Genomic DNA, 27,825 nt, shown 5'->3' on the forward strand with positions numbered 1-27,825 from the left:
AATAACTGTGTACCCTAGGCAAGGAGCTATACCAATGAAGAATACCAAACAAGAAGAGTTGGAAGAGACAGAGGAGAGGAGTGGTCTGGTTGTCAGGCCACCCATCCGAGGAGAAATCCAAGATGAAGGAAGGTTGAGTGTGACCTGGCCTAGATAGATGGCAGATCTAGTTGGGTAGGTGGGAGGTTGAAGGCAGTGACTTCTCAGATCGTTCAAGTATAGTGGGCAATTGAGGGTTTCACGTGAGATTCCATTTAGGGGAACGCGGGGGAGTTGTTTTTAGCATAGGATGTCCCAGATGGAGCTTTTAGGTCTCTTGCTTGTTTTGGAAAAGAAAGACCCCCAAGTAGTAGCCAAGACCTTACGGCTGATCCAGAGATGTAGAAGAACGAATTAAGCCTTTCTGTTTGATTAGCTTGGGAAGCAGTCATTAAGGACTCATTCTCCCTGCTGTGGTTAAAGCTGTCTGCTGAGAAATAAGCCAAAGGAATATTAGGCCAAGAATCTGAAGACTAAAGCCAAACCACTGGGAAGGGCTTTTGACTGCAAACTACAATGTGATTGAATTAGAAAGGAACATTTGATTCATGTCATGCTGTCACCTCAAATTCAACAAGTCTAAAATTGAACTCATCTTTCCTCACAAAGCAGCTCCTCAACTGAACTTTGCTAATAACAACAAAATATTGCACTGTAAAACGCCTTACCATAACATATCCGGTATTTCATTTGATTGTCACACACTTACAGGCAAGGGACTTTAACTCAGGTTGAAGGGCTAGGCTGCCAGCTAGTAAGAGAGCAGTTCTAGGAACCAGCTTTACTGAGTTCTAACCTAGTCCTCCTCTAATGACAGCACACCATCCTTCTCTCCATGTCTGTGGAAATAAACCAGTGAGTTTCACAGAATTACTATGACATTTTATTTATGTTGGCAGTTGAGTATTGCACACTAGCAGATTTTAGTAAGTATGAAGTCAGATTTTCTAAAGCAATAAAGAGCAAACCAACCAACCTTTGGAATTGTTAATCTTGTTTTTTATAGGTGAAAAACATTCATAGCGTTCGTATTCTTGAAGTCAAAGATAGAAGCAGATGAAATAAAGTGCCGGATCTAAGCCTGAAGATGTCTCATATGTAATCTAACATAAGCAAACCATCATCGGTTATAGTTGGTTCCTATTGTTGGTACAAAGTATATGGTTCTGCTGTTTTATTTTCTTTCCTTTGTAAATTATTTCAGGTTTGTCATTATGTAAGAATTATAAGCATGAAATGTTTATGTCTGGATTTCTATTTGTAGATGTGTAAATAACACCTTAAGAAAAGCACTTTAACCCCCCAATGTAAAAAGCAGCCCGCTGCGCAATGCAGCTCCATCCCAGCCCAAGGCCCCATCAGGCCAGCTTGGCCCCGGGCCGGCCAGCCATGCCATGCCTCCTTGGCACTCTGTATCTCAGTATGCGTTTCTCCTTCACAAGGAACCAGGGTAACCATGCAGGTCGTTTTCTCTTGAGTTTGGACATCTGTGGTCTCCCAGCTCCAATTCTTTATTTGGGAATAAGTATTAATTGAAATGTACGTAATGTAGTGACAGTGACTGTATAATTTTCCTAAAGAGGTATTTGCTTCAGACAAACTACAAAAGCTGAATAACACATACGTGTGCAGAGCCCTCTGTGCCTCCTCTCCCTACCTCAGCTGTTGGGTTTCTCTCTCTGTTTACACCCGGGGGCTACCATGATGGGCCCAACATGTGGGTGGTAGAATCCTAATGCATGTTTTTTAGAGCAAAGGAGGGGGCTTTACAGGGAGCCACACTGACTTGGAAGTCCTCCTATCAGTTGTCAATAACACCTTCCCTCTCCAGTGAAAAGGAACTGAAAGGAAAAAATAAAATCCAAGCCAAGAGCGTATCCTACTCTCCATTTTAATTAGCAGTTTGGGCCTATTAATGCCAAAATCCTGGCTTGATAACTTGATTCTTTTCTGTCCTTTGTGACAGTGTCTACACAAATAATCTATACGACATGCTGAATCTTTTAAATAAGGGTTTTGATTATTTTTTGATTCAGTGCTTTGGATTTCTTCTTCTAAATCTTAACATGCTAATAAGCAGCTTAGTGAAGAAATCTAAATACACTAACCCACAGCCTGCTTTTGTGCATTTTTTTTTTTTTAGGTTAAGCTATTATTTGATCATTGTAAATTGTCCTGTGTAGCTATTAGACCCATGCTTTTCAGATACTTAAAAGTTTGCAAACTATGCAGATCAAGTCTCTAGGCAATGGAACGATCCATTTAGAACTGTCTGGTTCATTCGGTGGTCGAGCTCAGGAAAGAACCTGGTGAAGATTGTTGGCAGTTGGTAGCTCAAGAGGTTGTCTTTGTGATGTCGCAGGATCGCCTACCAGAGGAACGATGACGATGAGGAAGAGGCCGCCCGAGAACGGCGCCGCCGCGCCCGGCAGGAGAGGCTGCGGCAGAAGCAGGAGGAAGAATCCCTGGGGCAGGTGACTGACCAGGTGGAGGTGAATGCCCAGAACAGGTACTGTCCTTTTCGGAATGGAGAATTTCTAAGTCACTTCCTAGCCTGTCTGATGAATGGAACGTGTTGGGCAAAGCATTCCCTTCTCAGCCCGGCTCAGCTCTTTCTCAGTCTAACTTGTTCAGCTATTTTTGTGGTCATTGTGGCACCTAAGCAGACGGGACAGTCAAACTGATTTAGACATTCAGACACCACTACTCCTTTCTCTTCCCCTCTCCCATCCCCTACACACACCCCAATTGAAGTGTTTTGTTTTGTTTTATAGTCTAGTAATCTTTTTATTTACTAACTGTGATGAGTTACATCTTTAAATAAGGAAAGCTATTTACATTCATTCTTTAGGGTATTGTCATCTGTTTTGAACTGAAGATTTATTAGCTTAATAGTCCTCTATGCCTCCCAGTAGCAGATAATACTTCAATTTTTAAAGTAGACATAAATCGCAAATGCCTTAGTTTTCCTGATCTACAGCCTCAGTCAGTACTCTGATCACTACGATATTCAGCAAGGTGCAGAATCCTGTTTAATGTAATGTAATTATTCAAACAAGCTTGAGAGTTTACTAGCACATTTTTTCCTATACAGGCCTTGGTAGTGATCAGGACAGTTGAAAGCTCTTAATAGGTTCAGCTTCTTCAAAATGGGCTTTTATAAATTCACACATATGAGGTCATACAGTTCATCATGCCACTTGGGAGTATATGTCATTTATATGCCCCAAGGTATAAAAAAGATGAGAATATTTGGGGGTGGGGATGGAGAAAAAAATTAATTTTTATCTACAATTATGGACTGAATAAATGTAATGAAACTACCACATAACATCTTGTGTATGGTTTTGGTTTTAGTCTATTTTATTTTGTGTATGTTGGGAGGACATTGTTGATAGTTCCTTTAAGTCAATCTAACAGGAAAATCTGAAGGAAAACAGTTCTGGCCTCTTTAACCTAAATATGAGTGGGTACACAGGTTTCTGAAAGTCTTGAAGATTCTGTCAGGCCGGATGAATTCAATAAGGAAATCTATTGGTTAGGTGGAGACGTAGAGACCTTGTTTCTTGGTAAGTAGCTTCTAATTAGGGAGGAAATATGGCAAAGAGGTTGTGGGTACGTTCTCTGGGGTTCATACTGGCTCTGAATTCCAACTTGCCCTTTCCCTGTGTTTCTTCAGTTAAATGGAAATGAAAATTGTACCTCTCTCTTAGGAATGTTGTTAAATTTAAATGAAATTATACTATATATGAAACCCATGGTGCCTTGCACATAATAAGCACCTAATTTTAACTATTATCAGGAAAATGTTATCAGAGCCTTACAGAAGAGGCCTGCATAGTCATTCACTGTCTTTTCTATTTTTGAGTTTAACAAGAAGGGAAAGAAAAAGTTTTAAAATGGCATTCTGAGGCCTTTCCTGAATCTCGTTATTAACAGTGGCTTAAAAGTTACTAGTAGTATTCTTGCTTTTAAAATCTTGCTTCTACTTGGGTTTTTCTTCTTTTTTCACATTTATTAGTAGTAATTATTTCGTTGTGTTGATTAATTCACAAATTCTTTTTCAGTAAAACATTCTTTTTTTTTTAAAGGTTTTATCTATTTATTTGAGAGAGAAAGAGAGCACAAAGTGAGGGGGAGCCGAGGGAGAGAGAGAAGCAGACTCCCCGCTGAGCAGGGAGTCTGACTCGGGGCTCCATCCCAGGACCCTGAGATCATGACCTGAGCCGAAGACAGACACTAAACCGACTGAGCCACCCAGGCACTCCTTCAATAAAGCATATTCAGATCTGAGAATATATAATTTATCTCTGACATATTAATTATCCACAAGAAGAATTAGTGTTCTTCATGGGGCTGAACGACCCTAAATGGTACTCAACTCCACTGACAGTTGTTGTTATGATTTATAAGTAGGCAGAGAAAGATCCAGTAGAATCTGGTTTTTATTGTTGTTGTTTTTAGAGAGAGAGAGAGAGAGCTTATGCACATGTGAGTGGTGGTGGGGGAAGGCTGCAGAGGGAGAGAGAGAGAATCATAAGCAGGCTCCATGCTCAGCACGGAACCCAAAGTGGGGCTCTATGTTACAACGCTGAGATCATGACCTGAGCCAAAATCAAGAGTCGGACACTTAACCGAGCGAGCCACCCAGATGCCCATATCTGTTGGTTTCTTAATTCAAGAGTACTTTCATCTGGCTAACACTTTGGAATTTATGGTACCTTTTAAAAATTATTTGAATTCAGGGGCGCCTGGGTGGCTCAGTCAGTAAAGCACCTGCCTTTGGCTCAAGTCATGATCCCAGGGTCCTGGGATCGAGCCCCGCATCGGGCTCCCTGCTCAGCGGGAAGCCTGCTTCTCCCCTCTCCCTCCCCACCCCCCTGCTTGTGTTCCCTCTCTCACTGTGTCTCTATCTGTCAAATAAATAAATGAAATATTTAAAAAAAAATAATTTGAATTCCGTTGATCCAAATTCCTTACGTGTAGATGTTTCCCCTTAAATTCTAAGCTATTTGTATTTTTAGGGAAATTTAATACTTATATGTCTAATTCATGGAGACAGTGTCCTACAGCAAGAGTTAAAGCCAAGAAAGTTTAAAATCTAGCCTTTACTCTGCCATTTCTTATTGTTAAATGTGAAATATGTTTTTCCAAAATTAAGTGAACTCGAACTTCAAAAGGGCCCAGTTCAGTATGAACCATGAAATTTGATGGAGTTTCTAAACATTATAAGACACATTCTTCCAACTCTGGTCACAGTTTCTGGTATCGCATGACTGGTTGTTTCCTGCCAGTGGAGACCAATAGCCCTGGCTTTGAGCTGTAATAGTGAATGAGGTGATAGATATGGTACAGTTTGATTTTTAGAGATTTTCTTTTCTTTTATAATAAGTATCAAATTTAACTATTCTTTGTCTACTATAAAGAAGGGCAAAAGACCCTTTATTCATGGAAATCTTGACAAAGAATGCAGATGATGTATGTATTAGGGTAATGTCAGCTGCTATAACAACAAGCGCCAAGTTTTAGTAACTTAATGCAATTAACACAAACGAGTCCAATGTGGGCATTTTTGAATAGTAGATAGAACTGGTCACCTACTTTCTTTCCTCTTGTGACTCTTGTCAACTCCTGGGGCTTTAAAGCTTTCTGATCTAGTCAACAGAGATAGAGATGGTAGAGAATGCACTTCTGTTTCGTAATTGTCTTGATCTAGACACATCACTTCTGCTCACACTCAACTGGAAATTACTGTACACATGGCTCCACCTAGATGCAAGGAAGAGGGGAGGGTCGGAAACAGAATCCTTGACAGGCTGTGACTTCCCTGGGACTGTGGAAGGAGGAGCATGAATTATGATGGATGGGTTAGATGTCTGTACCATGGGGGTCACTGGCATAAGTACGGCATCCCCACACTATGATGTACACTTTCTTCCTTTCCAAGTGCCTTGTGTCCCACAGATCTAGCTCAAGAATTCTAGGTGACTTGGCGACAGGTGAAAATACTATATGATACTAGAGGAATTCACTCATTTCTCAGTTTGGTCCTTGTCTTAGTTTGAGTTGCCCAAGAAGCAGATTTTGAAACAGAATAGATTTAAGCACAAGTAGTTTATTTGGGAACCGATCCCAGGAAACACCGGTCGCAGTGTGGGAAAGTGAACCGAGGAAGGGAGAGCAACCAAATAAAGGTTTTATGGCCACCACTGGGATCCGGAGCTTACCTCCACCGGGAGACTCTGCGATCCAGTGCAGCGCAGGCACCTCAGAGTTACGGGACTCAAAAGGTGAGGGGAGCCGGGGTATTTATACACTAATGCTCCTGCATTTTGTTTGACGGCTGCCCCAAGGGGCATTGCTCCTGAAAGCACTTCGGCAGGTAGAGTAGCCGCTGGTGGCCAGAGAAGACCAAGGACAGAGGCCTGCGTGTGCGGTCTGCTGAACGCCAGGCAGGCCGGCGTGAGCAGGATACCAGGGGCGGGGGGTCCCCTGGGCACGCACGCCACCACGAGCCTCGGGCCCGGCGCGCGTCAGGCTTCGCGGATGCCGTTGTCCTATTAATCAGCAGGCTGTCTTTGGTGTCGTTTCTCTTGTCCAGTGTGGCCGACGAAGAGGTGAAGACGAGCACCTCGCCCGCGCAGGTGGAGGGCGACGATGAAGCTGCGCTCCTGGAGCGCCTGGCTCGGCGGGAGGAGAGACGCCAGAAACGCCTTCAGGAAGCCCTGGAGCGCCAGAAGGAGTTCGACCCCACGGTCACGGACGCGGGCTTGCCGCTCCCCAGCAGAAGGCTGCACAACAACGCGGCCGACAGCGAGGCCGCCGAGAAGGAAGGAAAGGGCGAGCGTGGCCAAGAAAGATACGAGATAGAGGAGACGGAAATCATCACCAAGTCCTATCAGAAGAACGACTGGAGGGACGCTGAGGAGAAAAAGCAGGAAGAAAAAGAAAAGGAGGAAGAGGAGGAAGAGAAGCCAAAGCAAGGGAGCCGGGAAGAAAATCAGGTAGAGGTGACGGTGGAAGGTGGAACAACAGGAACAGCGGCCCTGCCGTTGGAAACGGGGCAGCTCAGGGCAGAAGAGCCTAGAACAGAGGGGGAGCGGGAGCGGGGTTCAGACGAGGCCGCCCACAATGGCGGGATGGAGACGGAAGGGAGGGAGCAAGCAGAGGCAGACAGGGCCAGGCTGGCAGCGGAAGAAAGAGCAAGAGCTAAAGCTAAGCAAGAGCAGAGGGTAGCAGAGGAGCAAGCAAGACTGGAAGCAGAAGAAAGAGCGGCTGCACAAGAGAGAGAAAGGAGGGAGGCGGCCGAGAGGGAGCGGGTTGAGCAAGAGAGAAGAGCAGCGGAGGAGAGGCAGCGGGCAAAGGCGGAGGAAGAGGAGAAAGCTAAGGTAGAAGAGCAGAAGCTTCGGCAGCTAGAAGAGAACAGAAGCGAAATGCAAGAGAAAAAGCACAAAGGGGAAAAGGTAGACGAGAAAATGGAAGGGAAGTGGGTAAATGAAAAGAAAGTACAAGAAGATAAACTCCAGACAGCTGTGCAAAAGAAACAGGTACAGTAAACATTTTGCACCCAGTGTGTGATGCCTGTGACTTATGAGAAATGTAATGCACATCAGACTTGGGACCCAGGCACGATCCTGCAGCCCCACGTGCTTGCTCGTTTGGCAAGCTGTTCATTTTTTTCGGCCATAGCAATATGCAAGCATGAAGCAATCGATCGATGGCTAAATATTCAATCAACCAAATTTACTGGGACAGCCAGAGAGAAATTAATTGCTCTGTGCTTGCTTGTTATGAATACCAGAAAAATGAATTAACCCAAATATGATAAACGTAGCAGTGCTGTGTTGACTTGTAATTCTGCACCTGCATCTAAATTCATTCCTTTTAACAACTTATCTCTAGCCATGGGTCTACATGAGGCAAGAGGACCATAAGTCCTCCCTTTATCCATGTGTTTGGCATTTAATTAAAAATTTATAAAAGTTGGGATGGGATAATGACATGAAGAATCATGGTCAGAAATTTCATCTTAAGAAAGCAAAAGTAAGCCCCTTGAAATAAGCTGGTAATAAAGGAGGGAAAGAAGCCAGTTTGGACCTTTCATTAAGTATGTCAAAACCATGATTTGCCATCATGTAGACCTGAGCTTAATGCAGACTTGCAGAAAGCCATTCATCTGGGGTGGCATCAATTTATAACTGACTGGTAATTAAGAGCATACATTTTGCTGCTTTTACCATCGGGATGACACAAATAAATTCATGTAGCTGAGAAAGGTGGAAATGAGGGGAAGGAGGTGTTTGCAAGCTGTGAAAGATTTTTTTTTCTGTCTGCAAACCTGCATTAAAAGCACTCTACCTAACCAGGGCCTGCATCCCTACCCCTCCCCCCAACAAAAAGGAAAAAAAAAAAAGAGAAAGAAAGAGATGCTTGCATACTCACCTTTGCATAGAGAACTCTCTGTCACTGAGTCTGCATTGTGCTGAAGTTGTCTTTCACTCCTGCTTTTTACAAGGGGCTTATGACCACAGCTACATTTGAGACCCATCAGAAACAAAATGCACCAAGGCACACACAAGTTTTGTAAACATGCACAAAGGACCACCACGTCACGCTAGATTTCAGGGAGCACAATGGCAGGCACGTGAGAATCCCACATTGCTGTTTAGAATCACTGGCACCCAGGTTATGTGAGCACTGAATCAGCAAAATCCTAAGCCACATGCAAAGTGAGCTGAGCACCCTCTCACTCTTGTAAGCTAGAAAGGGCTTCTTTTAAACGAGTGACCTTGCCACTCTTGAAAATAAAAAGGAAGAAGAAAAGGGGGCCAAAGCACAAGCTAAAAGAGAAAAGTCCCAAGAAGACAAGCCTACCTTCAAAAAAGAGGTAAATATTATTGAAAAATAACCTAATCATAAAGCAACGGAGAGCAGTGTTCCATGACATTTCAGGTCTGCTCATCTCAAAGTTATAAATAATAAATAATATAATATTTTATTTATTAAATAATAATAAAATTATTACCTCTGATTCAGTGTTTTTCAAGCCACGACCTGACTTCATGATTCATTGAATGGTGAAATTAACTTAGAGTATCTCAAAAGTAGTTAAATGTGTCAATGGACATTTTAAGACATGAAATTGAATAGAAGACATCAGAGGGCATCGTAAACAGTATTACGTTGTGATAGAAATTGTCCTGGCTGTGGGTCACAGAAAGCTTGAAAAACACTGCTCGGATCCATTTTTCCCACTTTCTCCTCTTCTAAGTGCTATTTTTTTCCTCCTTGGACCATCCTACTTTCATTTCAATTGTGGAATATTTCCAACTGGCTTTGATTAATGATTTAGCTTTCCAAAGGAAAAACACTCCCCCACATCTCAGTAGAAAATTCGATGAACTGAAGACGGTATTTGGTTTTCAAAAGCAAAGTTTGGCAAAATGTTCTGCATTGCATTTCTGAGGCACACACAGGAGCTGGTGCCAGGGTGTTTGACTGTAGGTAAGTAAGCGAGTCAGTGGACCAGGGCCAGGTGTAGAGAGAATGTCATTAAGCCCCACATGACCAAAACGCCACATCAGAAAGCCTGACCGCGTTTTAACCATTGTACTTAAGTCAGCTCCAAGTAATCCTAAAAATTGTGACAATATCTCATAAGTTCAAAGTGCTTAAACATGGTAAAACTAAATTATCAAAGGTAGGAAGATTTGGATTACTTTGTGCATGGGACTGAATCAGAGCTGTTGAGGGCCAGCTCGAATGGACTCCTGCTGCACGTCTCTGCCCATTATGGCACATAGTAAGAAACAGAAAAATCCATATTTAGAAAATGAGGTAACCAGATTAAGCAGGGGGATGGTTATTTTCTTAAATGCTTTTTCATAAGCTTCACAGAAAAAAGTTAAGAACCCCTAGATCATGTTCTATTTATTTTGGTTAAGATGTACTGCCTTCCTGTTTCTAATAGAACTTGAGGGTGTTTGGGAGTAAATACTGAATGCAAACACCACCCATTTAAAGGAAGGTGGAAGCCTAAACGCTAAGAACTAGAAAGCTGAATTTGGTTCAAATGAGGCAGCTAAGGAAATGGTTGAATATTGTTGGGAATGCACAGAATAGAAGAACACCTACAGATTCATCTAAAAAAATGGAAGTTACTGGGAGCTAAATTCAAACACAAATGTCCCACTTGGGCTCTTTGATAAAGCTGGTGTTTGGTGGTGAGTAGCTTTCCAGAAGGAAGAGGGCATGAAGTCCTAACTCAGTCGGGGAGGGGAAGCTGAAAGAGCACTGTTTGGATTCTGTATTTAAAATGTAATTGACTTCCTTAAGATGTGATTTTTTTTTAAGTTTTTTATTTATTTGACAGAGAGGTAGCACAAGTAGGCAGAGCAGCAGGCAGAGGGAGAGGGAGCCCACTGAGCAGGGAGCCCCACGTGCAGCTCCATCCCAGGACCCTGGGATCATGACCTGAGCCGAAGGCAGCCGCTTAACTGACTGAGCCACCCAGGCACCTCGTGATTTCTTTTTAATGACACAAACATTCTGCCTTTATATTGTGCCCCTGAGCGAGGAAGGGCTTGTGAGTGGTCACCCAAATCATCCTTCTGCCTCTTTTCAGAGAAGGCCCCAGTCCCAACAATATCAGTGGTATAACCATCTCAGACCTGCCCCTTTCCCAGTTTGCTCTGCACCCCCTGGAGTCCCAAAACTTTTGGCCTCTTTTTTTTACACAAGGGCAGATTAGCCACTCAACCCAGGCTCAAAAAAAAAAAAAAGAAAAAAAAAAAATCTGGCATTCCTGCTTTAACATTGCATATGTAAATTACTAGTTGAATGACTAGATTTCCCCCCTCCAGCTAGTTGTGTGGTTACTTTATATAAACAACTTTGAATTATATTTTACATGATTTAGCCATTTCCAACACCCTCCTCCTTTTTTTCCCCCTTTTTGTTAAAAAACAACAACAAAAAAATTCCTTTCAAGGAGCTAAACAGGATCGGTCAACCACAAGTAAACACAAACATCACGTGAGACTTCTTAGAGAAAACATTTCCAGAGGTCCAATACCTCAGGAAAAAACTGTCTTTCTCCCCCTGCAGCCCTGCAGTTTTAACTGTTTGTAGCAATGGATCCCAGAACATCACCAACCTTGAAACTTAGGTTTCTTTTTCTCCTCTCCAATTATAAAATGCCTCTTTTTAGTTCTTCACCCCGGAGTTGTTGTTGTTTTTTTCCTGGCCTCTAACAGAAAACCTGCTTCCAGCAGAGTTGTTCATATAATATTGGAACTGATATTCCTATCATGTACCAAAGTTTCCCAAACATGGGCGTGCATATAAATCACCTGGAATCTTACGAAATGCAACATCTGACTCAGTGGGTCTGGGGTGGAGCTTACCAGTGAGGTCCTTGTTATTTGCAGACCGAACTTTCAGTAGCAAAGATATCCATGTGGCAGACATTGGACCCAGAGAAGGAATTGAGCCTCCTGAGTCTAACAGAAATGTGTCAGACCTAATGTGAAATGTTGTAACTTGCATCAGTTCTTGTCACTCTCCTGAAATCAAATAATGCAAAGCATTACTCTACAGAGACTGACAGCTCAGTCTTTTTGACTTGCGCACTTGACATTTTGAGGGTCTCTCTGGCACCAGGACATGTCCCTTGAATTCCCACCCCCCCATACACCCATGTATTAGCCCATTGGATATCCCAAATATCCAGATGTCACATTTGACCAGAGCCTCTCATATGCTAATATTATCTGAATGTGAAGCACATTAACTCTTCAGGATACTTAGCCACCTATGAACCCATCACAGATTTTCTTCACCAGACAGATTTTCTTCACCGTAACATTCTGACCTAGCAGATCAACTGCTTTTCCCTCAGAATCTCATGAGTTTAGGTTGAATCCATCGAATCTATTCCACTATGCTCCTTAAAATTTAAGGGCACTATGGAATGAATGAATGAATTTATTTTCCAGAAAATTACTTGCAAACTCAAATCATTATTTCTCTGAGAATTTTTCTAAGAGTCTTCCAAAGAGAATAAAAGCATACCATCCTCTATAATCTTTGCCAATAAAGGCAGAGCTGGAAAAAAAAGGGGGACGGGATTTTTCTTCTCTTAGACATGTATTGTTTTAAAAACCTACTTTATACACATTTTTGGTCAGTGAGTCAGATAATGCATTTTGGGAGAATGGAAATCTCTCTGACTCCAAAATAGGAGAAATGAGTTAAAGGGAATTTCTCTTTGCATGGTGCTCCGCAAACCATGAGATTTGACTCAGAATGTATTTTGTGGGTTCCCTGAAATGGGACACCCCTCCCCCCAGATTTGCATCCGCAGATACTTCTTAACCAGGAGACAAACCCCAGTCCCTGGTATGTGGGGCAATATCCAGCAGTGAGGGTCAGGACGAGAACAGGCATTTCCTGCCCCTGCCTGCCTGGTGACCACCACCGGGAGCTGCAGTCAAGCTGTAGGACCGGCCAGAGCTTACCTCTCTTCTCTCTAGCCTTTCACGACAAATCAGGAGCCAAGACGGAAATGACAAGGTGAAGGGTGAGGAAGGAATCCTCTGGTCCAACCTCTCTTCTTATGTATGTAGAGCCAACCTCCCTGAGAAATCAGGTGACTTCATTTTAGCTAGTCTGTTGACAGCACTGGAGCAAAAACTCAGCCTCTCTGACTTCCAGACAGAGCTCTCAGAGAGAATGGCAAAACAACAGCTCCCCTTTTTAAAGCATGGCCAAGGAATAGCCTTGGAGAAAGATTGAAGTTTCAACTAATTAGGGCAATGTGGTAGTGAATAGTCCATCTGTGGTAATTTAATCAAGTAACATCCAAAGAAGGCAGTCAGGCAATGGACTACTCAAGGCTCATCAGTAAAGAGAAGAAAAAGTACTGTGCTTAGTACGACATGCACTTTAGGAGTAAGTGTTCAGAGGGTATCAGAGGAATAGCTGGAAAGAGGTGAGTGATCAGATAAGGGAGGCCAGCCTGGGTACCTGAAGGCCCAGTTTCTTATGCCTACCCTTCCTCTGTTGCTTGCTTTAGAACGTTAGTGTCTTGTCACTGGTTATGTTGAAAAGAGCAATAATGGATCTCTCCTGTTTTCACCCTCATCCTTAAAGAATGGGTGAGCTGATACAAGTAATCTCAACCCCTAACAAGCTATGTAAATTTCACTTTCCTTGGAAATAATGTGTCTCATTTACTGTGAGGACCTTGTAATACAAAACTCCCAAAAATTAAAGCTAACACCCACTCTCCGTATATCACCTTCCTCTGTCTCCCCAGCCATCACAAAACCACTTCTGGTTTCCTATTCCATTCGAACTATAGTGGTTTAGATGACTACAGACATGGTCCCACAGGTCTGAGTCGTCTCCCTAAAGGTAGGGTTATTATGTCTTCCATCCTCAGACCCTAGTTACTCATTTGATTAAAATACAAGGGTGGGCTTCCTCTGCCATCTGCCAAAATTGGCTTGGCAGATCTGGTGGGTTTCCTTGGTAGGTTTCCTTTTTCCCTCCTCAACACAGTTGGGTTCTTTTCAAAGACACAGTCTTCATCCAAAAAAAAAACCGGCCAACCAACCCGGACATTCTCCATCAATGCCACACTAATGATCACCCTTTTCAGTGGGAACTACAAAGAGCTGCTCTTACATGGAATTCCCAGAATACAAGGGTTTCCAAACAGTAACACCTCCACTGCTCTTGAAAATAAAACCCCAGTGAAATCAAGGGATGATCTTGGTTTCCTAAAATTGTGGTCTAGGTTTTTTGCACAGAGGCTGGAGGACCATAGCTCATGCTCTAAGAATTTCCTCTGACCCCAGCTCTACCACATCATTCTCCAGGGGTTGGTTTTACTTCTGAGTTTTCTGGCTTCTTAATAATTCTGGGTCTTATTTGGTGATACCAACCAAAACCTAATGGGATTTTTATCATTATGTTTCTTCCTGATGTGTCCTGTTGGTTAGATCAAAGATGAGAAGATTAAAAAGGACAAAGAGCCCAAAGAAGTAAAGAGCTTCTTGGATGGGAAGAAGGGATTTACAGAAGTGAAGTCACAGAATGGAGAATTCATGACCCACAAACTTAAACACACCGAGAATACTTTCAGGTAAGAAACAGAGACTACTTAACAATGACTGTGTTCACATGTGAAGAAAAAAATAATAATCAGCCTCCCTCTCCTGTGCCTCCAGACAGAAACGTGCTAAACGGGCAACATATTTCTGTTGTGAAGTCATTGGCCATTGTCTCAAAGATCCTCAGTCAGCAGGTCAGGCTATCAATCACTAACAGAAGACAGGCAGTCATTGCTCAGACAAGATTTAATCTGCTTTTCCCATTATTTAGCAAAGCAGATCATGCTTAGGATCCATGTTTTTGTTCCCTGACTTAATATGCTCACGTAAGATCAGTTCAGTAGAAAACATTATGACTGGGGTTAGTATCATGGATTCTCTCTATGGCCCAGCCAGTTTCCTAAGAGAGACTTTTCAGTATCATTTTCAAGAATGTATTTTTTTTTTAAAGATTATAAATAAGTGTTGCTTAAAACTGAGATTGTCCTGGGGCCAAATACTTGGGAAATGCTGGGTTGAACTCAGTTAATTAGCTCTCGTTACTGCAGGACTTTGAGAGCACTTGATGTTAATTTGCACTGGGAATCTCAAAGAGGGAGGAATAGGGCAGGGCCCTAGTGCTCCATTTAATACCCTTTGGAAAACCCTCTTGCATAGCTTCAGCTTTCCCTCATCACCCTCCCCCCGCCCCCCCCATCATGTTGAATACCTGGATAATTGATTTTGGGACAGATAGACAAGTACGTACAGGTAAATCCTTACTTCTAGATACACTGAATAGTGAGAGCGCCCCACCAGTTCTGTAGAAGGACTCAAGTTACAGAAGCCTGCCATGGACACCTGGCCACAAGATTCTTTGTGCCCGAGTCCTACACATGCACTCCCTCCAGCCACTGGTGCCACATTCCTACCTCTGTTATGTCACTGGCTGGTGTGCCAGATGTCCTGGAACGTGGATTCCCATGGGGTTGTTTTGGCAGCAGTCTTGCCTGTGGACCCTGTTTTTCTCAACAGTTCAAATAAGAAAGTTCCCCAAGAGCAGGCATTGTGTTGAAGTCGGACGTATTCCTTACACCAAAGCCTTTGTGGCATTCAGAAGCAAGGAGAGCTACTAGGGCTCTGCTCCGCTAAGCAGGATAAAATGGGGACATTTAATTGCCCCCCAAACAACTTCTCTATACAAAAATTTGAGCAGAAAGGCAATCACATTTATCCAAGGGAAAGCCTGCGGAAGAAAATGGGTGCAGAAAATGCCCAAGTAAGCTGTGAAGGAGGATGCAAGATCCTATAGATGTTACTTGGGATTAGCAAGAAAGTAGACTTCAAGTAGAACATTAAGAGTTTATTAAGAATTCGTAGAAAATCTAGAAATTGAGTTGATTCCAGCTGGTAAGCTGAGTCCAAAGCTTGCTGGAGTGCCAGTCGTTCAATATTTCAAGGCCCTAGAACAGTGTCAGGTTCATGAAAAATATCGAATGAATATTGCCTAATGATATTACTCTCTTATTATTTGATAGTTTAAAATAGGTTTTGTGGGTATGATTATATTTTTCGTTAAGAAAAATGTTTTTTAAAAATCTGTCAGTAGAAAGGAGTTTCGTTAACAATTAGCAAACTTGCCAACCAGCTTTAGTCCAAACTCAAATTAATAATTAACACGCCCATTGTGTGGAAATCCAGAGAGCTGGGAATTCAAAGAGAAAAACCACAAGGATGGCAACAGGTGTAGCACTGAGAATTCTTAAATGTGACTCTGGCCTTAATTTTTCCATCTTTGGGCAGAAAAAAAAAATGACAGAAACAAGCAGCCACCGTATCATTCGTTTTTATGTAGCTGCCAACATAGGTTAGTTTTAGTTTCAATTCGAAGTTGATGCCAGTAGAAGCAGGGATGCCTGGTTTTGCTGTATATACTTAAAAAGCAAGGAGCTTTATCGAGAAGGGAGTAGGAGCCTCTATGTAGAATAGCCAAGTGCCTACTAGCCTAAGTGCAAACAAACTGTGTTCATGGTGAAAGGTCTGATGCTCATCTAGACTTATGCCTAAGGAAGCCAAGGATAGAGGAGAGAACTTCTGGAAGAAATTTCCATATTAGTGTCATCCTAGTGCTGAGGGCATGCCAGTACATCTGAGTAGAGGTGACATGGATAAAACTCTTGCTACTGTTTTGAGCATAGCTCCTCATGTTTAATTGCTGCCCCCTTTGATATTTCTGTTTTCTTTTTTTTTAAGATTTTATTTATTTGTCAGAGAGAGAGAGTGCGTCCACAAGCAGGGGAGTGGCAGGCAGAGGGAGAAGCAGGCTCCCCGCTGAGCAAGGAGCCCGATGTGGGACTCGATCCCAGGACCCTGGGATCATGACCTGAGCCGAAGGCAGACTTCACCGACTGAGGCACCCAGGCGCCCCAGTATTTCTGTTTTCTGTGATTACATTGTTTTCTCTAAAACATGACAAAAAAAAAAAAAATCTCAACTCAATGAGCAAGCTATAGAAAAAGCGGATTATACCAAGGGCTTTATAGAAAGTACAAAACAGGAATTTCTTTTGCTTTCCATCTATTTTTAACGTGGTAATTAAAGTTTTTTCTAATTATAGGAAAAAAAGATACTCATTATGAAACATTCAGAGAACAGAGCACCCACCACCCAAAGATAGCTACCAGTAACATTTTATCCAGATACCTTTTATGTGTATATATTCAAAATAGACATATATAGTGTGTATATGTGTGAATATAACTATAAATATATATTTTTAAATTGATTATTGCATTATATCATAGCCACCTTTTTGTACCAATGAATATAAGCTTACAATTAATAACGTTGGAGTATTCCACCAGATGGATGTGTCATGATTTATTGAACCAGTCCCTAATGACGGACATTTTCAGTGTCCAAGATGAAGACTGAGCGACACCTAGTGGAATCCGGAGAAGTTTCTGTAGCATGTGTTCTGCCAGTCTAACTCCTGTACACGAACATGATGAACGCAAAGAGAGAGCAAACTCATTTCTGAAGATGGATACACCTTGAATTAACACAGAGAGATTTTCTCTCTGGAGTCACAGACCTATGAACTTACAAGACTCTGAAAGAGCAACATCCAAGTTTTAAGGGACCTTCTAACCTTTGTTTAAAAGTTCATCTTTAACTGTCAAGAGCCTAGAACAATATTTTAAAACTTTTTAACCTAAACTCTTGGCAAGAAATAAATTTTACATCATGACCCAGTTCGCAGCTACATGCATACTTATAACTGAAACAAACATGTCAAGAGATGGTACTTTCCCTTGCTCTGTGCAGTGCACTCTGATGTTTCTGTTCTGTTTTGTTTTAATGCTGATTATAACCCACAATACTGATTTTTCCATCCTGCAGCTTGAAAAGGTTGGAAAGGACATAGTATACTCAGAACTACCTCAATGTTTGAGGGCGCCTGGGTGGCTCAGTTGGTTAAGTGTCTGCCTTTGGCTCAGGTCATGATCTCAGGGTCCTGGGATCAAGCCCTGCGTCAGTCCCCTCCTTGGTGGGGAGTCTGCTTCTCCCTCTCCCTCTGCCCCCCTTTTGTGTGCTTGTGCTTGTGCACATGCTCTCTCTCTCAAATAAATATATAAAATCTTAAAAAAAAAAGAACTTCCTCAATGTTTAAAAAGCATGAGATGTACGCATAAGATCAGTATTGGTAATTATGTAGTCTTGAACTCATTTTCTCTTTTATTCTTTTTTTCTTGTTCCATCACTAGAAACACTGAGCCCTTCTCTGCACCAAATAAATGATATCAGACAGTGGTAATTCATCTGTTCCTTAGACAAAGTGTTAGGGATGGGCTACCTGTGTTCAGAGCTGGTTGAGCATGACCTCACTGCTTGTTAAAAAGTACTTAAGCAGCTAGCAAGCCACGTCCTTGTCACTTAGCTAAGGACTATCTGTAACTAGGCACACTTCTGAGGATACCACTAAATTCTCCCAAAGAAAGTGCCAGGAGGATCCAGCTCACATGAGTTTTGCTCCAGTGACAACATAGTGCTCTGCTGCAGTTCTGTCACCACCAACATGTTTTTTATATGATTTATGTAAGAACACTAAGAATACCAGTTCTGAAGTAAAATGTTACCATACCCCTGGGTAGTGTTCTGTCTCTAGTCTTAACATGTTCCCAATTCTACAATAAAATCCCTGTGGGTTCTCCTTAATCCCAAAAGAAAACTTCAACATAATTTCAATTTTATTTTTTTTAAGAGTGATTTTCTTTTTTTAGTTCTTTTTTTTTTTAAGAGAGGGAAAGAGGAGGAAGAGAGGGAGAGAGAGAATCTTAAGGAGGCTCCACGCCCAGTGTAGAGCCCAGCATGGAGCCCAGCATAGGATTTGATCTCACAACCCTGAGATTATGAGCTGAGCAGAAACCAAGAGTTAGATGCCTAACCAACTGAGCCACCCAGGCACCCCTAATTTCAATTTTATTTGTAACTTATAAAAAACGTACCCATTTTCTTGCTGTTTTATAAGCTGTGCCATCTGATGAAGCACTGCTTCCACTGGAGCATGGAAGTTAGTTAGGCCTAGACTGTGGAAATTCTAAAGCCTTACAGGTGGGAAACATCCCTCCCAGACTCTCTAGTCCTCAAGGTAGGAGGTGAGAGGTAGAGGCTAATATGCTCGAATCAGTTGATTTTTTTATGTTATGACAAACCATATTTAACTCCTAATATAATAATAGTACAGTGGAAAGAAGAGTATACTTGGTAGAGAAACACTAAAATATGATCATGGCTCTACCACTTTCTTGCTACCAAAAGTTTGGGCAGACTTTTCTCTCTCCGCCCATCACTTCCTAATTTGTAAAATGGCGGTATTAACCTAATCTATCTGCCAACTCCCTAATTATTGTGACTATTAAATGAGATAATAAATATGAAAAGGACATACAAAGCATAAGTAACAACCCTAACCGTACCACATCAGGGCTAATTTAGTAATTTTAAGTCACAATTAGGAATATTCCTGTCATGATAGACCACACAAATTGAAGCCATAAGGTCATGCTGTCATTATGAACTTTCTTGGAGCAGCTGTGTAAGAATGGACACATATTACTGTATTTATAGGTCTTAATCAAGAGGCAAAGGGTAATTCATCTGCCAGACATCAGCTGCTAGAGTCAAGTTCAAGACAAGGATGTGGATAAGCAGATTTATTTCAGTGCCTACCCTAGTTTCAGCCATCTTTTCTTGTCTCTCGCGCCTGAGCCTTTAAGTCTTCCCTCCTGATCCATGATTCTAGGCAGATCCAAATTAACCAGTAACTTGTAGCAGAGGACTCCTAGGGTCACACCTAGATGTTAGAAGTCAGTCTAATAGCATTAACAACTGATATTTATAATATATGTCAGCATTTATTTAATATGTAATCTCATGGGATCCAAAGAATAGCCCACTGAGGTAAATAGAAAAAATAATATTTGCCCAGTTTTAACATGTTGTATCATGCATGTCATGTGGATTTTTTTTTAATTGTGGTAAAACACATAACATAAAATTTACCATCTTAACCATTTTTTGTACAGCTCAGTAGGGTGAAGTACATTCACACTGTTCTGAAACATCTCCAAACCTGAAACTCTATACCCATTAAAAAACTCCCCACCTTCCCCCCCCACCCCCCATAGACACTGGTAACCACCGTTCTACTTTCTGTTTCCCTGGAATTGACTACTGTAGATAACTCCTGTAAGCGGAATTATGCAGGATTTGCCTTTTGGGGGCTGGCTTATTTCATGTAGCATAATATCCTCAAGGTTCATCCATGTTGTAGCCTGTGACAGATCACCCTCCTTTTTAAGGCTGAATAAGATTACACCGTATGTATGCGCCACCCTCTGTTTGTGTATTCATTTGTTGATGGGTATTTGGGTTGCTTCCACCTCTCCACGATTGTGAATAATGCTGCTAGGAACAAGGACACACAGATATCTTTGCAAGATCCTGCTTTCAGTTCTTTGGGATATAGACCCAGAAGTGGGATTGCCGGCGCATATGGTAGTTTCACTTAATTTTTTGAGGAACCTTCCTACTGTTTTCATAGCAGTTGCACTCTTTTGCCCATTTTCCGTGCACCATTTTCCCACTGACAGTGTCTGTTTGCCCTGTTGTACAGCTAGGAAACCAAGGGTAAGTGGCAGAGAGGAATCAGATCCAGGCCCTGAGATTGCCGGCAGACCCCAAGACCCCTGGGGCTGGTGTGAAGATCCACTGTCTGACCACGGGCAGTAGAGATTTCTTTTGGTGGGGGATGCAAAGCCTGCAGATGACGTCCCTCCCTCTGCGGAGGCTGCCAGGCTGACGGTTGTCAAACCCCTTTGCCTTTGCGGACAGCCGCCCGGGAGCGGGAGTGGGAGCGAGGGCCAGCGAGGCCAAGGAGGCCGAAGGCGCCTCGCAGGTGGAGGCCGGCAAGCGTCTGGAGGAGCTTCGCCGTCGCCGCGGGGAAACCGAGAGCGAGGAGTTCGAGAAGCTCAAACAGAAGCAGCAGGAGGCGGCCCAGGAGCTGGAGGAGCTGAAGAAAAAGCGGGAGGAGCGAAGGAAGGTCCTGGAGGAGGAAGAGCAGAAGCGGAAGCAGGAGGAAGCAGAGAGAAAAGTCAGAGAGGAGGTAAGGAGGGCGCAGCGCGGCAGCCACGGCAGCTGCCCCTGGCCCCCAGTCCACGTCCGGTGACCCTTCTAGCCCCAGGAGTAATTTTTTCGTGGTGGAATGCAGCTGCTCTTTTGAGCATGGACTCATTTTTACAAATATATTTTAAGAATAATAAAGTTAACGTGCCCTAGGCACAGTTCTAAAACCTTTATGCGTAGCACTTTATATCCATTTATAAGTTTCTGATATGGGTAGTCTTATTATCCCATTTTTCCAGATGAGGAAACTGAGGCACAAAGTGGCTTAGTAATTTTCCCACGGTCCCATGTGCCTTAACCCATTCCCCTCTATTGTCTCTCAATAAAGAAGAGAAAAGGTCTGCAGATTAGTTATAAGAACCAAGAGTCACATGATAGTTTTCTGATACTTGAAGAGTTTTGATAGATTTTTTTTTAATAGTTTTTCTTTTTTTAGTGGAAGAGTCAGGAGATGAGGTCGTCACAAGTAGGAGCAGTATCTGCTTTGTTCATTACTGTAAACCCAGGAGACAACACAGTGCCAGGCATGTAGCAGGAGCCCAGTAATTATGAACAGATGAATGTGTTCTGTCTTTTAAGACAGAACTAAAAACAACAGATAAAGTTACAAGAAGGCAAATTTTGAACACTGAAAAAGTGCTTAACCAACTACAACTTTACAAGGTGCATTCTTTCCTTTCATTCTGAGGTGTATTATTATTCTCACTTTATGGACAAAGAAAAGGGAATCAGAATATTTAAGTGACTGCTGTGAGTCCCTTGACTAGTAAGTGGTAGAATCAGTATTGGGACCTTGATTCTCCAAATCAGCTTAGAGCTCTTCCCTCTGATCTTAGGAGATAGTGACCTTCCATGATTCAAACTATGCAAAAAGACTTCCGACGGCTTTCTGACATGGATCCTCTGCAAAAATTGCCTGACCTGTGTGGAAAGTTTGGATAAATTATTCCAAGGTCACTTCCAACTCCAGCTCTCAGTGAGCCAGTTGCCTTTGGTCGGAAAGTATTTGGGATGATAGTGCCTTAGAATCAAACATACCTGGGCTGGTATCCTTTGCCACGTGTAAGCTGGGACCTCGGCAGAGTTACTGAACTAAGATAAGCTAAGACTTCTTTTCTTTGCCTGTAAAATAATGTCTATTTACAGCATTGAGGCTTGGTTATGATTACTGTTATCATTGTTGTTACTGTTATTTAGAGGAGCAGAGTATCAATGAAGGCAGAAGAGAAACACTAAGTCTTAGAACTGGATTGGACCTAGGAGACGGTTTGGTCTAGTGTCCTACCAAATAGTCATTACTCAGTACAGCCACAGAAACAAATCCCCATAGACTGGGTGGCTTACAAACAACAGAATTTATTTCTCACTTTTCTGGAGGTTGGGGAGTTGAAGATCAAGGCTTCAGCAAATTCTGTGTCTGGTGAGACCCCACTTCCCAGTTCATAGCAGTCTTCCCACCACATCCTCACTTGGTAGAAGGCGGAAGAGACCTCTCTGGGTTCTCCTTAATAAGGGCACTAGTGCCATTCATGAAGGCTTCACTCTCGTGATCTAATCACCTGCCAGAGACCTCAGCTCCTAAAACCATCACTTTGGGGGCTGGGACTTTAACTGTATGGGGGCGGGGGGGCATGGCACAGACATTCAGCCCATAACACACAGAGTCATTCTGCCAGATGAACATCCAGTCTCTGCTTGAGAACATACAGTTCTAAAACTACAAAAAACTACACAAATCTCTCAGTCAGTCATTCATAGAGGATGTGCCACTTGATCAGCACTGTGAATGTTTTGCCTGAGAGAGAGGACGGGGGAGAGTACTGTAGACCAGGAAGAAACGCACAGAGGGGGTAATGATACACACTGTGAACATCCGTGACTGCTCTGGTGAGTGTCTACATATTTTCAGGTTTGTCAAACCATCTAAAAGAATCTCCTCAGTTGAGGCGGGGACAACCATACAATTATCTCTTGTACAATTTGGTAAATATAATACCTTAGATTTATATAACTTTGCCCATCATTTATCTCATTTGTCTTCACAACTCTCCTAGGAAGGAGGGAGAGGGACATTTATATTCCTCTTACATACACAGAAATGGAAGGTCAGTGTTAAATGAGCTGACTGGATGGTAATGATGACGATCAGCTTCATACTGAGCACGAGACCCAGCATTTTACATGGGCTTTCTTATGTAGCTCATTGCAGCTATCATAATCCCCATTTTACAGATGATAAACTGAGGCACAGAGCAGAGAAGTGATGTGGCCAAGGTCACACAGTTGGGAAGTGGCAGCGCCAGAGTGTGAGTCAGGCAGTTGGACTCTCGGGCTCAGTTCTTAACCTCTAACCACCGCCCTTGAGGAAGGGGTGGCATCCAGTCCAGAACCCAGCTCGTTTTCCTCTGGGACTAGTGCTCTCTCCCCTACAGCACTCTTTCCTTCTCGCTTGAAGCTCACACTGATGTCCTTGTTATATGTTCTTTCTCCCTCAGGAAGAGAAGAGGAGGCTAAAGGAAGAGATTGAAAGGCGACGGGCAGAAGCTGCTGAGAAACGTCAGAAAATGCCCGAAGACAGCTTATCAGATGACAAGAAGCCATTCAAGTGTTTCACTCCTAAAGGTTCATCTCTCAAGGTATTTCTTATTCCCAGAAATCCTTCTTATAACACCTCCGTTATAAAGTGATAGAAACTTGATTTTAGCCCCTTACTTAGTTATTCATCATTCAAAGCCTTTGCTTCATTTAGCTTTTTGCTCCTTCTTTCAGCCTTTTCACAGCTTCTCTTTGTAACATGTAGAGAGGAGAGAAGTAAGGCGGAGAGCTTTGTATCTGTTGTTCATTAGATGCTTTGGTATGCATTAAAGTGACATTCAGCGATTATCTCTGGATTTCACTGACCCATGCCCTCCAGACGCCTCATTGCTTCAAGCAGTTGAAAATGGAAACATTTAAAGTTTATAAAGTGGGCAACTATATTATAAAGGTTTGAGCTGCCTTTCATGCTAGCTGTTCACTTTTAATTTGTCATTATTAAAAGTAGGGCAGCGGGAAACAGTACTGGTCAAATCTGAAAGCTGTTATCACAGGAGGAGATGAAATGTAACTTGTGTAGGGTCCTTTGCCAGGATGAGTTTGGTCCCAGCACTGCCTTCGAGGAGCACAGCTCCTTATTGATGAAGGTCGAAGTGCTGGTAAGAGAAAAGAGAATGAGCAGGAGGGAGGCCGGTCAAGGAGAAGAGGGAAGGGTTGACATGCAGAGAAAAGAGAACAGAAGCAAGAAAGCGCTATCTATTATTTATACTCAATGTGCCATTATTTTCAAATATGTGTTTTGTTTTGAGAGTTAACATTTATTGAGCACCTGGCACAGTGAAGATAGTCAATAAATATTTGCTGAATGAATAAATGAATGAATGAATCTTCAGAGATTGGACCTTTTAACACTTTTATTTCTCCCTCATTTTCCATCAACCTAGCTAGGCTACAAAGTGTAGGTGTTGGGCAAAACCAGTAGAGAATCATAGCTGGGCTCCAGCTGGTTAAATATATGCATGTGTGTGTCTGTAATTGTGTGTGTGAAGTCATCTCACGTGGCCCACTAAAATGACCAAAAGCCAGTTACTTCCATTTTACAGTTATTACCTGTTTCACAGGAAAATCAGCATGTTTGATCCCTAAAGAGCTTTGCTTGGTCTTTATGATCATCTGGGTCCCAGTCATAGTCTGACACCTCCCAAATAAACTTATACTCAAACCCTCTCTTCTCAAGATCTGCTTCAGGGGGAATCAGAACTAAGCCACAGGGGGATATTATTGTTTCATATTTGATACTTATAACATACCTAATAGGTGCTAAGTACTATGAGGGAGAGAAGTACAAAGCAAGCCATTGCCCCCATGGCCTTACCATAGTCAACTGCTCAGGGGAATCCCAAGAATTACCAGGTAACCAACTGCAGACTTCCAGTGCAGTGAGATCTCAGAGCAGAAGGAAATGAGTAGAGAGAATCTTTGTGGAGTGGATGAGTTTTATTGATGGACACTGAAATTTGGATTGCATAAAGTTTTCCTATGTCCCCAAATATTCTTTTGGATTTTTAAACCATTTAACAATACAAAAACTCATTCTTAGCTTGAGGGCTGTGTGAAAACCATGGCCTGCATAAGGCCCACGAGCACACGGGCCATAGTTTGCAGACCCTGCTATAGAAGAAAGAGCAGAAAGGCAGCAACAACAACAAAATTAAAAAGAAAAGTAAAACACAAAAGCAAAAAACAAAAACCCCACTCAGTTCAGGCTATCTCCATGCGGTGACCAGAGTTCTGTTCCCGGTCTGGGTCCTTGTGTTTCTGGCTCATCAGTAATCAAAGAAAGCTATGTTCTCTCTACCCTCCTTGAAATCCCACCCGAGCTAGACTTTCTTTGAACAGTCTTGGTAACACCAAGAAATCCGTAGTCATTTAAGCTTCTAATTGCTATTCTTTTCAGGAGAAACTATAGCCCCTTCTCCTTTCCTTCTTCAAATATCTCTTCTCTACTAAATTTTTCAACTTAACTTACTTCTCTGGTCTTTCCCTCAACCAGACTCCTGGCTTCCCATTTCATCCAATGTTCCTAGGAAGCCATTCATCTACTCCCTCTGCTAGAGAGGCATGTGTCAGCAAAGTATTTATGCTAAAAAAAAACAAAAAATTTTTAATTCTTACGTAACAGAGATATGCTTTCAGGAACAGGTAGTCTGTTGCTTTTCTGCATAATGTGCCTTGAAGAATTTGCTGTGGCTCTGGTTTTAGAGCTCAATTTCATATTCTGTGATTGAATTCCTACAGTCGTTGATACTCTTGGCCCTGCAACTTTTATAAGTGGTCATGAGTTAAGATTGTAGAATGCCAGTGCAAGGGAAAACATTTGCTATTTGACCTCAAAATATTATCAACTCATGTATTTTGTTAAGTTCTCATGACTCCTATTCCTTGTCTGGGAAACTCTGAACCTGGTTTCTCACACTTAAAATTTTGTTAGCAGTGAATGGTTTTTCTTACGTAAAACATGCACAGAACAAATTGTAAGTAAATTAAATTTAAAATTGGGTTTTTATTATTGTTGTTTTCATATTTTGGTGGTGGAAGGGGTGTAGAGTAAGGAGAGAGCCAATTTTCTAAAATGAATAGCATGCTTTCTTTCCCTTGAGTTTTATCGAGACAACACTGCCACCTCTTGGTCTTCAGAAGAACCAACGGCTCTCGTTAAAGTCCTACAGAAATTTGTTTAGTGTATAAATTCAGTACACATGTTACATTATCTAGATGAAGTTCAGGATTTCCCAATAGGAATGCGTCAGTAAATGGGTGGTGAGACCTGACAAAATGAGATAATGAAGTCAAGCTGTATTCGATGTTGTAGGTACAAAAGGAGATGTCAGAGTCAGAATCGCCGTCATTTGAATTAATGGGATAGCCAAGGTTAGCAAGCTCATCCCAGAGTCAGAGGGATGCTGTCAGTGCTACAGAGAACAAGTCTCACCTCTGCTGCCCCTTCCTCGTGCCTCTGTCCTTCCCCTATGTGTTTCATTCCTCCACCCCCCGCCCTGCCTGTGTTCCCCGTCTTCGTGCGTGGGTTTGCTCTGCCCCTAATGCCCTGTCCCTGTAACTCGTGCACTCTCCCCCCCACCCTGACCTCCATAAACTCATTGATAAAACTGTGTAGACTATAAACTAAAAACCTCAGCTCAGAATCAAAACTACTGAAAAACTTCTCCGCTGACCCCAGAGAATCACTTCTCCCAAGGCCACAGCATTTTCTTCTTCTCTTTACTATGGTACCTCTCATAGAGTGTGAAGTGTTTTATTTGTGTGTTCTCCTAGTCTCCCCTGCTAATTATGTTCTCCTTAAAGAATGGGACACTGTCTTCTACACTGTTGAGTGTTCAGCTTTATAGAGTGAGTACTCTATAATATGTAATTTTTTGGTTAGTTGTTTAGCTGACCAGCTGGCATATTAAAAATGGCAGTGCATTGCGTGGTTTCGGTATATTTCACCTTATTCAGCTGGGAACTTCTTCTCCAGAAGTACAGTTCTAAGTTATATTAAAATCAGAAAAATAAGATTTAAGACACTCTTCATCCCATAAACTCAGGCCTACCGATAACACTTTGTTGCAGGAAGTTTTATTTTTAATGAGTTTGCGTTTATCATTGTGAGAAATCATTGGAAAGAGTGAAATGCCCCCAGTAACATCTATAAACAGCCTAACAGTGTTTATTAAAAAGTCCACGAGTCCCAGGGACAATCCAGGCCAGAAAGAGCCACTAACATCTCAGAAGACTGTAGGGGATACTCAACCACACCAGCCCGGGGTAGCTGAAGTCTGGTAGATTCCCTGGCTGCCTGAACAGGGAAGAAAATGGACCCCTTCAGCACATGTATGCTTTGGCACAGGCAGTCATATACAAAGGTTTTACTATTTGCTGATTTGGGTAGGTGATGGGTGACAGAGGCTATTTCTCCCCTGGCATTGGGTATCATAAGGAGTCAACAGATACTTGCTGACTTACATAGAACATCTGATTTGAGTGATACCGTTTCAATGAAATATAGTGTTTGATTTAGTAGCTTTAGTTTTAGTAAAAGGAAGTTCCTAGCTTTAAAAGGGAAAAGGATCTTATTAAAGACTACCATTTCATATATATCCATCAGTTTTTCTGTGTTTATTTCTGTCATTCCCACTTGGGCTAACAGGGGTTTCATGGGAGGCCTCAGCCCGGAGGAGCCATACTCCAGATCTCAGTCTCCTCCCATCCCCATCTTCCACGTTCAAGGCAAATTAAATTCAGCAGTAGGCTTGACAGCTGTCAGGAAGCCAGGCTAAGCAGGAGGTGAATAGTTCACAGTTCCTAGTTACCTTTCTTATTCGATCCTATTACACACGAAATATATAGTTAAAACGCTGTGGGAAATTTCCGTTAATCAAATAACGTGGTATATTTATACTCATATAAA

The 27,825-nt window shown here is 42.3% G+C and overlaps 1 protein-coding gene across 8 annotated transcripts in view; it reads left to right on the forward strand.

Annotated features, from left to right (window-relative positions):
- CALD1 (caldesmon 1) overlaps positions 1–27,825 on the forward strand; it is a 205,677-nt gene that overhangs the window by 164,023 nt on the left and 13,829 nt on the right. For 4 of the 8 annotated variants that reach the window (XM_027574494.2, XM_027574493.2, XM_027574495.2 and 1 more), the window contains 6 exons: positions 2,402–2,548; positions 6,641–7,586; positions 8,852–8,926; positions 14,046–14,188; positions 20,532–20,802; positions 23,318–23,458. In XM_027574494.2, coding sequence (XP_027430295.1) covers positions 2,402–2,548; positions 6,641–7,586; positions 8,852–8,926; positions 14,046–14,188; positions 20,532–20,802; positions 23,318–23,458 — 1,723 coding nt within the window. The remainder of the gene's footprint in view (positions 1–2,401; positions 2,549–6,640; positions 7,587–8,851; positions 8,927–14,045; positions 14,189–20,531; positions 20,803–23,317; positions 23,459–27,825) is intronic. The other 4 variants (XM_027574497.2, XM_027574498.2, XM_027574499.2 and 1 more) reach the window with 2 other exon arrangements.

This window comes from Zalophus californianus, chromosome 12 (assembly GCF_009762305.2).
Source record: "Zalophus californianus isolate mZalCal1 chromosome 12, mZalCal1.pri.v2, whole genome shotgun sequence".
NCBI classification, from domain to species: domain Eukaryota; kingdom Metazoa; phylum Chordata; class Mammalia; order Carnivora; family Otariidae; genus Zalophus; species Zalophus californianus.